Below are 13,302 nucleotides of genomic sequence, written 5' to 3' on the forward strand. Positions count from 1 at the left end.
ATGTTTTATTTTTTCGACCACTAGCATTCTAATAGAAAAGAACATGCTAAATTCGAAACATTTCTCAGAAAAGGTCAGTATCATATCTTACGGGCTAGGCTAAGTTAAGGATTGAACTTTCCTTCATTAAAATTGAATTCCTCGACGATTCGGTGTAGGTAATCAAATAAATTGCCGCTGAATGAATTGGCGGCAACATATTTGCCACCATTATTTGATAAGAAAATCCTAAGACTTTAATACAATATAAGCACTAAATATTAACTGAAAACATATCGAGCCAAGACTGTCAAAACAAGATATTGGTTTAAATATTAGCTTAGACTAAAATGCGTGTTTTTATTTTAAAGAAATACATAATTAAAATGTATTTTCTAAATAGACAAACCTCAAACCTCTTAGTAACCAGAATAAAATGGAAATTGTATTCAATAGATAATTAATGTCTTTATCATCATAGGTGATGTATCTGCTCAGTGTGTAATTAAAGTAAAGGAAATTAATTCAAACATTATAAATAGATATGTAATCATGCAGAGGAAATTGAATTGTATCACCTGCTTACTACGATAAGCTACAAGGAAATATAAATAGAGCATTTTCAAATCGTTTAAGAACATTGTAAGTCTCGAAATACACGATAACCACCGTTCGCGATGGACGGTGGAAAAACTCTTGCCATTTTATTTCTGCACATAGCCATCTTTATTCAAGGTTCATAGAAATATTTCTCATATTAAGGCAATAATTTTTACTGCTTTCGTATTATTAAATAAATATATTTTTTTAATTTTGAGCTCTGTTTCAGATGTTTACAGTGATGCTGATAATAACATTGAAAACAGAATTTTAGGTGGTCATAAAGTCAGCATTAAGGACTATCCCTACCAAGTACATATAACTGCAGAAAAAAATGGAAAAAAGTACCAATGTGGAGGATCTATATTGACTTATAAACACATAATTACTGCTGCACACTGCGTTAAAGGGTAAGATTTTTTATAACAATAAGGGACGGTACGAGCAGGACGTTCAGCTGATGGTAATTGATAAGCCTTGCCCATTACAATGAAGTACCACTCAGGATACTTGAAAAACTCAAAAACTGAGCGGTACCACAATTGCGCTCGTCACCTTGAGATAAAGGATGTTAAGTCCCATTAGCCCATCAATTTAGATACACAATACCTCGTATCCTATGGTTGTGATCCTGTGGCGATCGTTCTACTGGTAATATTCTGAAATATGAACTAATTTTATATTAATTATCTTAAATACTTTGGAAGATTATATTCCGCATCCGATGCGTCTAATAAAAAAATCTGTAGGTACTTCTTATTTAATTTATATTTTATTAAAGCCTATTAAAATATAAAAGTAATAATATATAGTTTATTCACTGCTGTTACTTTATATATTATCATCTCATTACTGGGCAAAGGCCTCCCCATATTTCAATTGGTTCGTTTCCTCTTCTTCTTTTGGCTACAAGTCAATACCAATTTATCAATATAAATGTATATGCTTATATGCTTCCGCGGGGCGTAAAAAGAATAGGGTAGTCCCAGGCCCAAGGGTGTCCTCGTCCAGGTTACTTACCACACTCGCACAGAAATACCGGCGTGAAGTAGCAGCCTAGTGCAGCTATGTTTCGCATAGGTTAGTGTCGAGGACCGGAGGCAAGTCCCCCCCCCCCCTCCCAAAAATAGATTATGAAAGCGGTCCTACAGGTCCCATACTGGTAACGCAGAAACTGATCATCTCATGGGCTGCGTTCAAGCGGCAATTGACGACGTGCTTGCACAGATCCCCTCCGCTGCAATCGTAGTCTTGGGTGATTTCAACGGGTGCAATACGGAATGGCTTGGCCATTCGGACGTACGTCGTTACATACCACAGACTACGCAGGGCAATCTGTGCATTTTGCATTGGCGTATAGTCTGTCCCAATTGGTTGAGTCGCCAACGCGGCTCCCGGATTTGGACATCCTTATTAGATCTTGTGCTGACTACAAACCCAGATAGAGTTACCAAGTTACTCTGTCGACGCTCCGCTCTGAACGTCCGACCATTGCCTGGTCAGGAGTTTAGTGCCTATCCAACGCCCACGTCGCAGACCACCAGCGACCCGCCGCGCTTGGCACTACAAGTCAGCACATTGGGATAGGATGCGTTCTTTTTTTGCATCCTACCCTTGGGGCAAGGTTTATTTCCTTTCGGATGATCCTAGTGCCTGCGCCGTTGCAGTAGCCAATATGATACTGCAGGGCATAGATATTTTTATACCAAACTCTGTAGTACCGATCGGTCGCATATCACAGCCCTGGTTCGATGCGTCAGTCAAAGCAGCATCTGACTGCAAAAAAGAGGCGTATCGAACTCGGGTTGCGGCGCTGTGCTCAAAGGATCCGAACTGCAAAGTTCTAAAGAGGTAATATAACCGTGCCTCCAGATTCTTTAAGCGGCAAATCGCCCGTGCGAAATCGAAGGACGTTGTCAAAATCGGCGAGCAGCTTTATAGTTACCCGACTGAAACACGCAAGTTCTGGTTGTTACCGAAAGCTGCTCTTGGTACCTTCAACCAGCCGTCCCTGCCGCACGTTGCACATGAGGAATGACACCCTGGCCCATACGGCAAAAGAGTAAGCCGATCTACTGTGCGCTCTATTCGTCTCCAACTCGACTCTTGATGACAACGGAAAAACACCGCCGACCATCCCGCGGTGTCAGAGCTCTATGCCTGTAGTACAGTTCAGAAAGAAAACTGCTCGGCGAGCTCTGTTTTTATTAGACGTTAGGAAGTCGAGCGGGCCGGAAGGCATTTCTCCAATCGTGCTTAGAACGTGTGCCCCTGAGTTGACACCGGTGCTAACGCGTTTATTTAGTGTATTGTACAAGGCGCTCCTCTCAAAACTTCCATAATTTGGGCTTCCCGAGAGCTTATGCAAGTTAACCTCGAGCTTCCTCACTGGGCGCAGCATACAAGTCGTTGTCGACGGTTATTGTTCGAACCCGAAGTCCGTGAACGCGAGAGTGCACCAAGGCTGAGAATGAGCTTCCTTGTGAGTGTTTCCGGGACGATACGACATGATACCTTCAAAAAAGCGCGTTCAACCTTACTTAAAGGCTGACAAAGCTCCTGTGATTCCTCTGGCGTTGCAAGAGATTGTGGGCGGCGATGATCACTTAACACCAGGTGACCCGTACGTTCGTTTGTCCTCCTATTCCATAAATAAAGAAACTAGTATATTAGAAATGACATGAAGGCATAAAAGGCATTTATTTTCTCAAAATTGATTCCTTTAGAATTCTTTTTGATGTCATTTCTTATACTACTATTGACTATGAATAAGAATTCTTTTATCCGTCTTTTGTTGTTTTCTCTTGACATGTGACCAGTCCATTTCGTTTCGTGGTTTTACAACTGTTACTTTGTCTTTATGTCAACTCTTTTCCTCAATTAATTCTTTATAAGTTTGTTTTTTGTTTTAATTCTCAGTAAATTTCTTTAGTTTTTTGGCCCTTTCTTGTTGAGTGTCCAAGTTTAGCTCTCCTCATTGTTTCGGCATTTCTTCTCAAGGTTAGTCATGTTTAATGCCGGTTACATCTAATAATAAAAATGGCATGTCTCTTACATGTCATTTATAGATTTTTTGTCTGTGTAGATTTATTTCCTGAAATAAATTTCATTTATCATTTAGCAGCCATATGAAACACCACCGCGAAACAGCCACTTTTGACTTTACCAATCCGAATTTCAGAGTTAAATTGAAGTTGCGTGAAAATTAAATCTATACTTATTTCACTTGCCAACCTGTACACAATAGAAACATATTAAATTTGTATTGACATATGGAAATGGTAAACTAGTGGTTTGATAACTTCTAGTAAATTTCAACCATTGTCCAAGTTTTATTTCAACACATCAGCCTTATACGCGATTTTTAAAGAATACAATAATTAATGTTTTATTATTTTTCTAGTCGCGAAAAAGTAATGGTAAGAGCGGGTGTATCAAGTCTAAAGGAATCGACAAAGGTATGTTCGGAAGTATTACATATAATTTTTACATATTATATTCAAATAAAATTTGAAAAACAAAATTTTATGAAAAATGCGGGACTGAAACCCACGACCTCTGGCGTTCCGTGCCAGTGCTCTATCCAACTGAGCTAACCTTTCAAGTGACGTATCGTCATAAAATCTTCTATGCTTTGTCCAAATATCAGGTTGTGGCTTCATCTACAGGATCTACTTTACAGTTGATAACCTGCTCAACCACAATATTTGCATATTAGGAAATTGACTTGAGATGTCGCTCTTGTAAATCTAAACACTTTGTTATGTTTTTAAAGTATAGTACTTACTTACATATTATATTATTAATGGATTTTGGCTTATTGACAAAGAAAAATGTAACGTCACGTTTCACATGTATCATTCATATCTTACACTGGTAATTTTGGTTTAAAATTTACAGGATGAACCATCTATGCCAGGAATCTATGTGTATCATCCCAATTATAATGATTCGACCTCCGACTACGATATTGCAATTATAGAATTAACAAATAATAACATTACTTATACACCCAAAAAACAACCTACAACTCTCCCAAAATCCGGAACAGAAGTTCGTGCAGGCACAAACACTACAGTGTCTGGATGGGGATATATAAAGGTAAGTAGCTGTTAAAGTCGTCACACACTTATCTACTTTGAACCCAATTAGAATAACTAATTCCCACGGTGATCTCTCGTTGTCAGTGACAAGGGCACGCCCGATGTTGTTGTTTACATCCTATTAAAATGGAAACCTAATCTTGATTAGATTTTCATCCATCGGCATTTTGGAATCAACCTAGTATTTCTTAATGTAATATTATATTTCTTAATTTTAGAAGGGTTAGTCACTCAGTGTTACAGCTAGGTTAATCTACGCCTAGCGCAGACCGATTTGTTGAAGATTAAGGCCTTAAAAATGTATATACCTACTAGCGACTACTTCCGCGTAGATAAAGGGTTTTTAAAAATAATAAGCAAGTTTTAAATTAAAGATTATCTCATGAGATATTCCAGTTCCGGTTCTCGTTTTCGCTCCCATTCCCAACATATTATGTGAAACTTATTTCGGGAAAGATTGGTATGGCAAACTAAACCTACTATTGATATAGTTATAGCTCATCGACGTGAATTTCACTATTTCATAACCATGGATTTTTTCGGGATAAAATGAAACCTATGCCCTTTCCCATAAAATTAGAAATTTGAGACTGTAGATTCCTTAGAAATTCGTCGGGAGTTAGGTGATAGATGTTCATTTATTCCAAAGAAATGAACGGAGTAATACTTCGATGGGTTGTCGGACGTGTGGGATTGAAGGCATTGAATGCGCGTAGGAACTTCCAAAAATTGGTGCCAAAATACTTCAATTCGGCCATAAACAAAAGATAATTAGAAGAGAAGACAAATAATACAAGGCTGAGTAATGATCAAAGAATTAATTTGGAAAATAAATATATTTCACTCCCTTTATCAGCCATCCCATTTAGTCGCCTGTGACGCCAGGGGTCCTAGTTACAATACTTCTTTTTAAAGGACTTCAAAGAAAGGAGGAACTTCTCAATTAAAATGTATTTTTTTATGTTTGTTACCTTAGAACTTCGATGTGGATGAACCAATTTTGATAATTCTATTTTATTTGAAAGCTGGTGTTTCTCGCGTGGTTTGCAGTTTGGTGCAGTTCTGACAGTGGGATCAATTTTTGTTATTTCAAAAATAACAATAATTGTAACTAAATTATATAGATTATTAAGTTGTACAAGAATACGCAATTATATTTTACTTTTAAGTGCACGTTATATTGTTTTGGAATAGATTTTTTGAAGTTGGTTTTTTTTTGTAAAAATATTTTTAAGTATATATTCTTAATGTAATAAGTTGATTTAAGCCAGGTTGTTCTTTTAGCCAAATGGACCCTACAGTAACGACTTAAGAGCTGTGACATTAAAAGTGTATCCTCTTCAATACTGTGCTATATACTACGGTAGCCTTGTCACAGAGAGGCACATCTGTGCAGGTTCTGATGAACCAGACCAAAATTCTTGCCAGGTAAATATTAAAACTACAATGAAATGAAATTATTTATTTAGGGCATGTCCAGATGTGATGATTTTTTTGAGTGTTCCAGTCAATTTGAGTTTGGTGAGTGTCTTCAGGTGGATTCGAGAAGGGTTTAGATTCACAATTGAACTACCTCTTAAACGGCTAAAGTGAATTTGTGATTGGTTAATATTCTCAATTCCGTCCATATAATATAATTCTCCTGCTCATGTGTATGTTAGTGAACTCCTTCTGTCCGTTAGTACTTATATATTATTGTTATACTATATATTTTCTCTGGGCCACTTGATCTAAGAAAGTAGCTCATTTGATAATAATTGTTATGAATAAGTAAATTAATAAATACTGCTGCAAAGTATTGAGCTGACTTTCTTAAGGCGCAGTCTGACTAGGATTGTAAACGCTACAACCAACCCTACAATGTTTGTGTTGATCGTGTGGCTAAGCTGCAAATGGACATTTATTTTACTAATTTTCTTTTGTTTACTTAAAGTTTACATATTAAATTGAAAAATCGTTCGGTTTAAGTTTTAGAAAATTACTAATTCTATAAAATTCTTTAAAAAAAGGATGTTGTTATACCTGAAGATTCAGAGATTTTTGACTCCAAAGTTTATTTTTGGGAAGCAACTTCCAAATTTTTAAATGGATATTTCAAATTACATATAAATATTCTATACAGTTCAAAATTTTCTTTAAGTCCTTTTTTGTGCACTGTATTTTTAGCGTCGGAATATTTTCATTGCGTTATGTTATAATCGACTCTCAAACGGCTGTTCCCAATATACTATCTACAGATAGAGATAAATTACTACCTTCTACTGTCAGTAATTAGCTGTCAATAATCTGAACCTGTCCCAATATACCCTTCCTTCTTCCTACCCATAAGTCATTCTTATCGCCTTATATTGGAACGCGTAAATTGCAATTTCCATACAAACTTCTATCGCTGGTAAGCTATACGTCGGTCAATTTACAGACAGCGTGGACGGATAAGGTGAGTTACCGCCGCCGATAAGTTTATTGGCACAGAAAAGTCAACGATAGTTCGATTTTATCTCAAGTAAGAGATAGACTGAATATTGGGAACGGCCGGAAGAAACTTAATTTTGTTGGAGATTGAGGTATGAACGCGCCTTAAAAGCAAGATGACTCTGTAATCATTTTATATCTACAGGGCGACGCCGGTGGTCCTTTGGTGATAACCTCAGATAAGGTACAAGTCGGTGTCGTGAGTGGTGGCCTAGGCTGCGAATCAAGAGTACCCAAGATCTATACTAACCTAGCTTATGGGGGTATTAGGGACTTTATATCAAAATATACGGGTGGCTCATAAATTAACCTATAAAATTTAATCATTTATAAATATAAACTTGTGTGCGCTAAGAGACAGTTTAATCAATTTTATTTCACAAATCCATGTTATTAAATATTCTTTATTAAAATAATGTTTATTAATTAAAAAAAAATGTGGAGTCGAGCAAAACTTTCACCTCATGGTGAACATAACAATACAGTGCAGCTTCTTGGAAAAATTCTTGGAAAAACCATAAATTTTTAGCGACAATCACTGCGCTCGTCATTGATATTTAAAACTCATTCCCCAGCAACTTCACTAGCTTTTCTTTGAAAACCGTAACACCAAAGATAATTTATACGTCAAGATAAACTGTGATAGCTATGAACACGTCGTTGCGGCGATCAGTTAAACTCTGTTTTAAGCAACGCACGCATACTTAAACAAAGTGACATACGTATCGCGAGTGTAAGACATAGCTGTCATGCACACGAAAGTAATAAACCTGGCCTATTTTCATACTTTCATTGGCGAGAGGCTCTATCTATACATATAAAATATCTAAGCGTAACACAAACAGTGCTTCACAGCAGAAAAAGGTGCCGGGTTAATACCCATCTGGCCGGCATCCTGTGTAAAGAAGCCTCCCACTTATTATTTTTTTTTTATGAAAATAAGGGGCGAGGCGAGCAGGATGGTAATTGATACAGCTGATGGTACTTGATACGCCCTGTTCATTACAATGCCGTGCAGCTCAGGTTTCTTGAAAAACCCCAAAAATTCTGAGCGGCATTACAACTGCGCTCGTCACCTTATTTGTATCACATAAAATGTTAAGTCTCACTTGCCCGGTAATTTCACTAGCTACAGCGCCCTTCAGACTGAAACACAGTAATGCTTAGACATTAAGGCTTCACGGCAGAAATAGAAGCCGTTGTGGTACCCATAATGTAACCGACATCCTGTGCAAAGGATCCTCCCACTGGTAATTATTTAAGTATAACCAAAACCAAATTATTGATTCTGAAGGAATAATTTATTAATAACAAAGAAGAGAATCAATTTAAAATAAATTAAGATAAACTTAATAGTTGCTTATATTCTTTTGGGAGAGGTGTAGAGAGGAGCGTATGACTCATCTTATGGTAAGTGATCACCGCCGCCCATACTCTCTTACAATATCAGAGGAATCACGAAACCTTTTGGATGGATTTCCACGCATTTTTGAAGTATCCATATCGTATCAACCTAGACAATATTAATTAAGTTAATATTGGGATTAATGATTTGGAAGAAGTTGTTATTCCACTTTGCACTTCTTTGGTTGAAACAAAAACTAAAGTGAGAGAGGTAAACCGTAGAAAAAATTGGTGGTCTCGTTCTTAGGAAGAAAAGGTGATGACGTGACAATCAGTTTAGGGGATCGAAACACAGTTACGGCAGAGTGGTACACTAAAAATTTTTTGCCAATTGGTCTTCACCAAAGTTCGGCAGATATGACCTTTCAATAGGATCCTTCCTCACCACGACAAGGCCTCTTTACCCACCGTCAGGCGAACGTTCGACTATTAGCCGACGTCACACGGGGAATTACTGATTTTCTGCCCCGACTTTGCACCATGCGAGTTGTATATATTCCCGAAAATAAAAGGAAAACTTCGAAGAAAGCGTCTTATAGACACGAAGGCAACTGGAGCTGCTTTTCAAATGCGATGTATTCACGTAAATGGACACTATTATGAAATGTTAAAATAAAACTAATTACTTGCTAGTTTAATCAGTTCTTGGTTTTATAAGAACTTTCAGTTTGACCCTCGTATTGTCATAATTAGATAAGATTTACATACCTAGAAGAGTACCAGCTGATCAGCGATTGCTTATCGTTATCCGTCAAGTTCGCTCAGCTGATGATATTCTATATCTCACCAATTTATGGGCGCAAGCTTGGCGCAAGCGGTTGAGTCAACGTGAGATACGGGAGTGGTGAGTTGGTTACTGTGAAATCCTTTGATCGGTTATGACACTTATAGCTAAACTGCCATCCTATGGGCTTCCCGAGACGCTATGCAAATAGATCACTGGCTGATCCGAGCAACAACGCTGTTATTGGCGGAGTATGGTTCGACTTAAGACTGAAAAGCGCTGGTGTCCTGCAAAACTGCGTGCTATTTTCCATGCAGGTCTCTCTCGGAAATTGTTGATCAGTGCAGAAGAAACTTATGTCTGAAATTGAGACGAATGAGAATGTAATTTTATGAGAAATTACCGCTTCATACGGGGTACTATTCTCACCTTTAGGCGGACGGTTCTCAATTCCAGCTTCTTCATGTATGTCGTCAAATGGAATTTTTTTATAATAGAATCATTGTGATAAAGAGCAGCTCGAGAATCATCAACGATTATGTCGTCTCAATTTGCATGAAAAGTGACCACAAAATGTTAGTTATGATAGCTTAGTTTATTGGGTTTATACCTTTTAATAAAGTCTATTATTATTATTAAAAGTATAATAAAAGACAAAATGTCTTCTTTAATTTCTAATACTCTTCTCCAACTCAAACGAAAAATATATTTCAAATCAGCCCTTGTTGTTTTTTATAAAGATCCAGTTCATAGTTAAGTTCTTGTTTTTTTTATGGAATAGGAGGACCAAACTAGCGCACGGGTCACCTGGTGTTAAGTGATCACCGTTGCCCACAATTCCTTGCTACACCAGAGGAATCACAGGAGTGTTGCCGGCCTTTAAGGAAGGTGTACGCGCTTTTTTTGAAGGTATCCATGTCGTATCGTCCCGGAAACACCGCACAAGGAAGCTCATTCCACAGCTTTGTAGTACGTGGAAGAAAGCTCCTTGAAAACCACACTGTGGAGGACCGCCACACATCCAAATGGTGGGGATGATATCCTAACTTGTGGCGTGTCGTGCGAAGTTGGAATTCGGTGGTGGAATCAGGTTAAACAGTTAAACAGATTTGATTTGATGTATCAAGAGCTCACGTAACAGCTCACATACTATTTTGGGTAGGTTACCACGCGGAACATTGTTGATGGCATACTTAAATGTTTGTAACAAACTATTGCCGCGTGTTACGGGGTCGGGAAATAGATGTTCATTCGAAAACAACAAATCCAAATCCGTATTATTGCACTAAACGAAAACATTTCTAGTCGTAAAGTATTTTTACTATTCCTCTACTTTTATCTGTCAGTTACATAGCCACGTTCAGAGTAATACATGTACATACCTACTTTATCAAGTTCTTAAAATACTTCACTGAACTTGAACTGGAAAATATATTGCGAATTGTGATGTATGGCGAAAAGTGAATATGCGACAATCACAAGCGGATATCGCAATGGTTGACTGAAGATCAAACGACGCAACAATGTCGGATACTATAAAGACACTAAAGAAACCACAAAATAATTATATTATATTTGTGCCCAATAATGAATTAAACCATTTCATTGTTGCTGGCGCCATCTGTCCATCTACATATTAACTAAGATGAACCCTTCTCGATCTTTGTCTGGAATAAAATGACAGTTGTTAATTGAAAAACCTCTTTGCTATTTTACTAAGCAATGCCCTAAAGTTAAGCTTATCTAAAGGTATATGGTATAATATAATGGTCTGTTTAGTGTTCACGTCAAGGTGTTATTAACTGTAGCTTCCTCAGATCAGGCCAAGCTACTGCAGCATATCTCTATTGCACTAAGAATGATGAAGAAACTCGCAGGAGACAACCCTGACTCGTCAACCGATGTTCACTTTTATTATTGCTCCGTAGCAACGCAATACCACAGACGGCTCCAGTAACCTATTTAACTCTACAGGGCCACCATTTAAAGACACCCTGACAACTCTGCATTCGCCAGACTGTATTTTTTCCGCAAATTGGAGAATTTTACATGGTCAAATATTGTCGCCTTGAAAAGCAATAATTTTAAAATTGCTTATAAGAGTTTATCGGCTTGTTGATTTGGCAAAAATATATAGATAACGAAGGTAAACTTTGTTATCAAATAAATATATTTTATCTTATAAAATAAAATGTTTGAATTTGCACTACAGATCGGCAATTTCAAACTTTAACCCCTTAAGTTAAATAAAAAAATATGGTTATATGGTTTTAATAAATAATTAACTGATTAAGTAAAAATTCTGTTCCAAATAATATAACAATGCACAATATCGCACACAATATAATATATTAATATGACAACGGACAAAAGGAGTGAGTGAAAAAACATGTAATGCTGTCAGATAAGAGAAGAAATAAACATTTATTTTAACTGAGATGCAGATATAAAAATTAATTATTTTTAAACGAAAACACGACATAGACAGTACTAATCCTAATAGTACCGAGTCATAATTTAGTGTCAAAATTAATAAATATAATAAATGTAGCATTCCGAAATACGTTATTGCTTAGACTTTCACGATGGAAAGGAATAAAAACGCTTTTTTTATAATGAACAGAACAAAATCTGTCGGGTCAGATAGTAAAAATATAAATGAATTCCAAGCCAACAACTATAATGTTCTTATTTGGGTCGATCGAGAGATATTTTATTTATAATTAATCCTACCTTATACTATTTACGAAATAATATACATATTAGGTATGATTTTGAAAACGTAGTTACTGGTTTATCCGTTGTTCGAGTGTGATAACACAAATATTACATTTACATATTGAGTTTGCAGACATGGAGATCCATATCTACAAATTCAATATGTAAATTGACCGTTTTTACGTACGTACTGGAAAGTATTTTTTTTTAAGAGAAGGGCAACTAGATTACGTTACAAGTACCCTTGGTACAGGCCACCTGATGTTAAGTGATTATCGCCGTCCACATTCTCTTGCATCACCAGGAGAATCACAAGAGCGTTCCCGGCGTTTTAGAAAAGTGTACGCGCCTTTTTCTTAATATACCCATATTGTTACGTCATGGTAACACCACACAAGAAAACTCATTCCACAGCTTTGTTGTACGTGCAAGAAGGTTCCTTGAAAATCGCTCTGTGAAGGAACACCCCACCTGCCTGCGTGCCGTGTAGGCCAAAGGTGGAATTCAGTGGCGTGAATTAGGTCAAACAGCTCTTCAGAAAACTCCCCTTTATAAATGCGGTAGACCACACAATACAGCGATATATCCTGCACTAGATCCTGGACAAATCGAACAGCTCTGCGTTGCACGCTGTGAAACGGTTTGAGCTGATACTGGGGTGCGCCAGGTCAGAGATGACAGCAATACTCCATATGTGGCCGTACCTGAGACCCCACCCCAGTTTATATATATATATATATATATATATATCTCGGAGATTCATTTGGATTTAAAAATCGGGCGTCACAGTGTTGTTATCCTCCATGTTGTTTTAAGTCGATCAGAGAGCACAATCGGCGTGGGCGCTAGCTTGAAGACGAATGCGACTTCTCAATGAGCGCTTTACTGATGGACAATAGTAACTAACTTCAATCACGTCACCGACAGTGACGTACACAGTGACAACTTCAAACACACTTTGAAAGATGACGTTCGCCATCAGTTCAGTCCAATACACAGAGTAGAATATAATCATACAGGCCATATTACTTTTATATTCTAATTCTCTGACATATATATATCTATATACATAGAATCTGCGCTCATTATGTAAATAAATAAGGGGGAATAACCACTGAAATTAAGTAATCCCCATGACCGGGAGCTGAGGAATAAAAACTCGTATGAATCAATCATAAAATGTTTAAATACTTTTTAGAAAAGTAGACCGTGTACAGCAGTTTTACTTTAGGAAAAAAGGAAAACATAAATCCTGTGTTTTCATGACTCACCTAATGCGGAAAACGTTAATTCATAATCATT

General features: G+C 37.1%; 1 protein-coding gene across 1 annotated transcript; it reads left to right on the forward strand.

Annotated features, from left to right (window-relative positions):
* Positions 1-549: 549 nt before the first annotated feature.
* Positions 550-7,514, forward strand: LOC126970737 (trypsin-1-like). The gene is made up of 6 exons (XM_050816831.1): positions 550-714; positions 809-989; positions 3,983-4,037; positions 4,480-4,680; positions 5,967-6,110; positions 7,300-7,514. The coding sequence occupies exons 1-6, from the start codon at positions 657-659 to the stop codon at positions 7,456-7,458; spliced, it is 798 nt and encodes a 265-aa protein (XP_050672788.1). The 5' UTR covers positions 550-656; the 3' UTR covers positions 7,459-7,514.
* Positions 7,515-13,302: the final 5,788 nt, after the last annotated feature.

The sequence above is a fragment of the Leptidea sinapis genome, chromosome 21 (assembly GCF_905404315.1).
Source record: "Leptidea sinapis chromosome 21, ilLepSina1.1, whole genome shotgun sequence".
NCBI classification, from domain to species: domain Eukaryota; kingdom Metazoa; phylum Arthropoda; class Insecta; order Lepidoptera; family Pieridae; genus Leptidea; species Leptidea sinapis.

What these genes read in the sequence shown, in the direction of transcription:
- LOC126970737 (XM_050816831.1), top strand. Translation starts at nt 657, where the DNA reads ATGGACGGTGGAAAAACTCTTGCCATTTTATTTCTGCACATAGCCATC. An exon ending in GCTGCACACTGCGTTAAAGG is followed by an intron (nt 990 to 3,982) that starts GTAAGATTTTTT and finishes TTATTTTTCTAG; the next exon opens with TCGCGAAAAAGTAATGGTAA. An exon ending in CTGGATGGGGATATATAAAG is followed by an intron (nt 4,681 to 5,966) that starts GTAAGTAGCTGT and finishes TTGTTCTTTTAG; the next exon opens with CCAAATGGACCCTACAGTAA.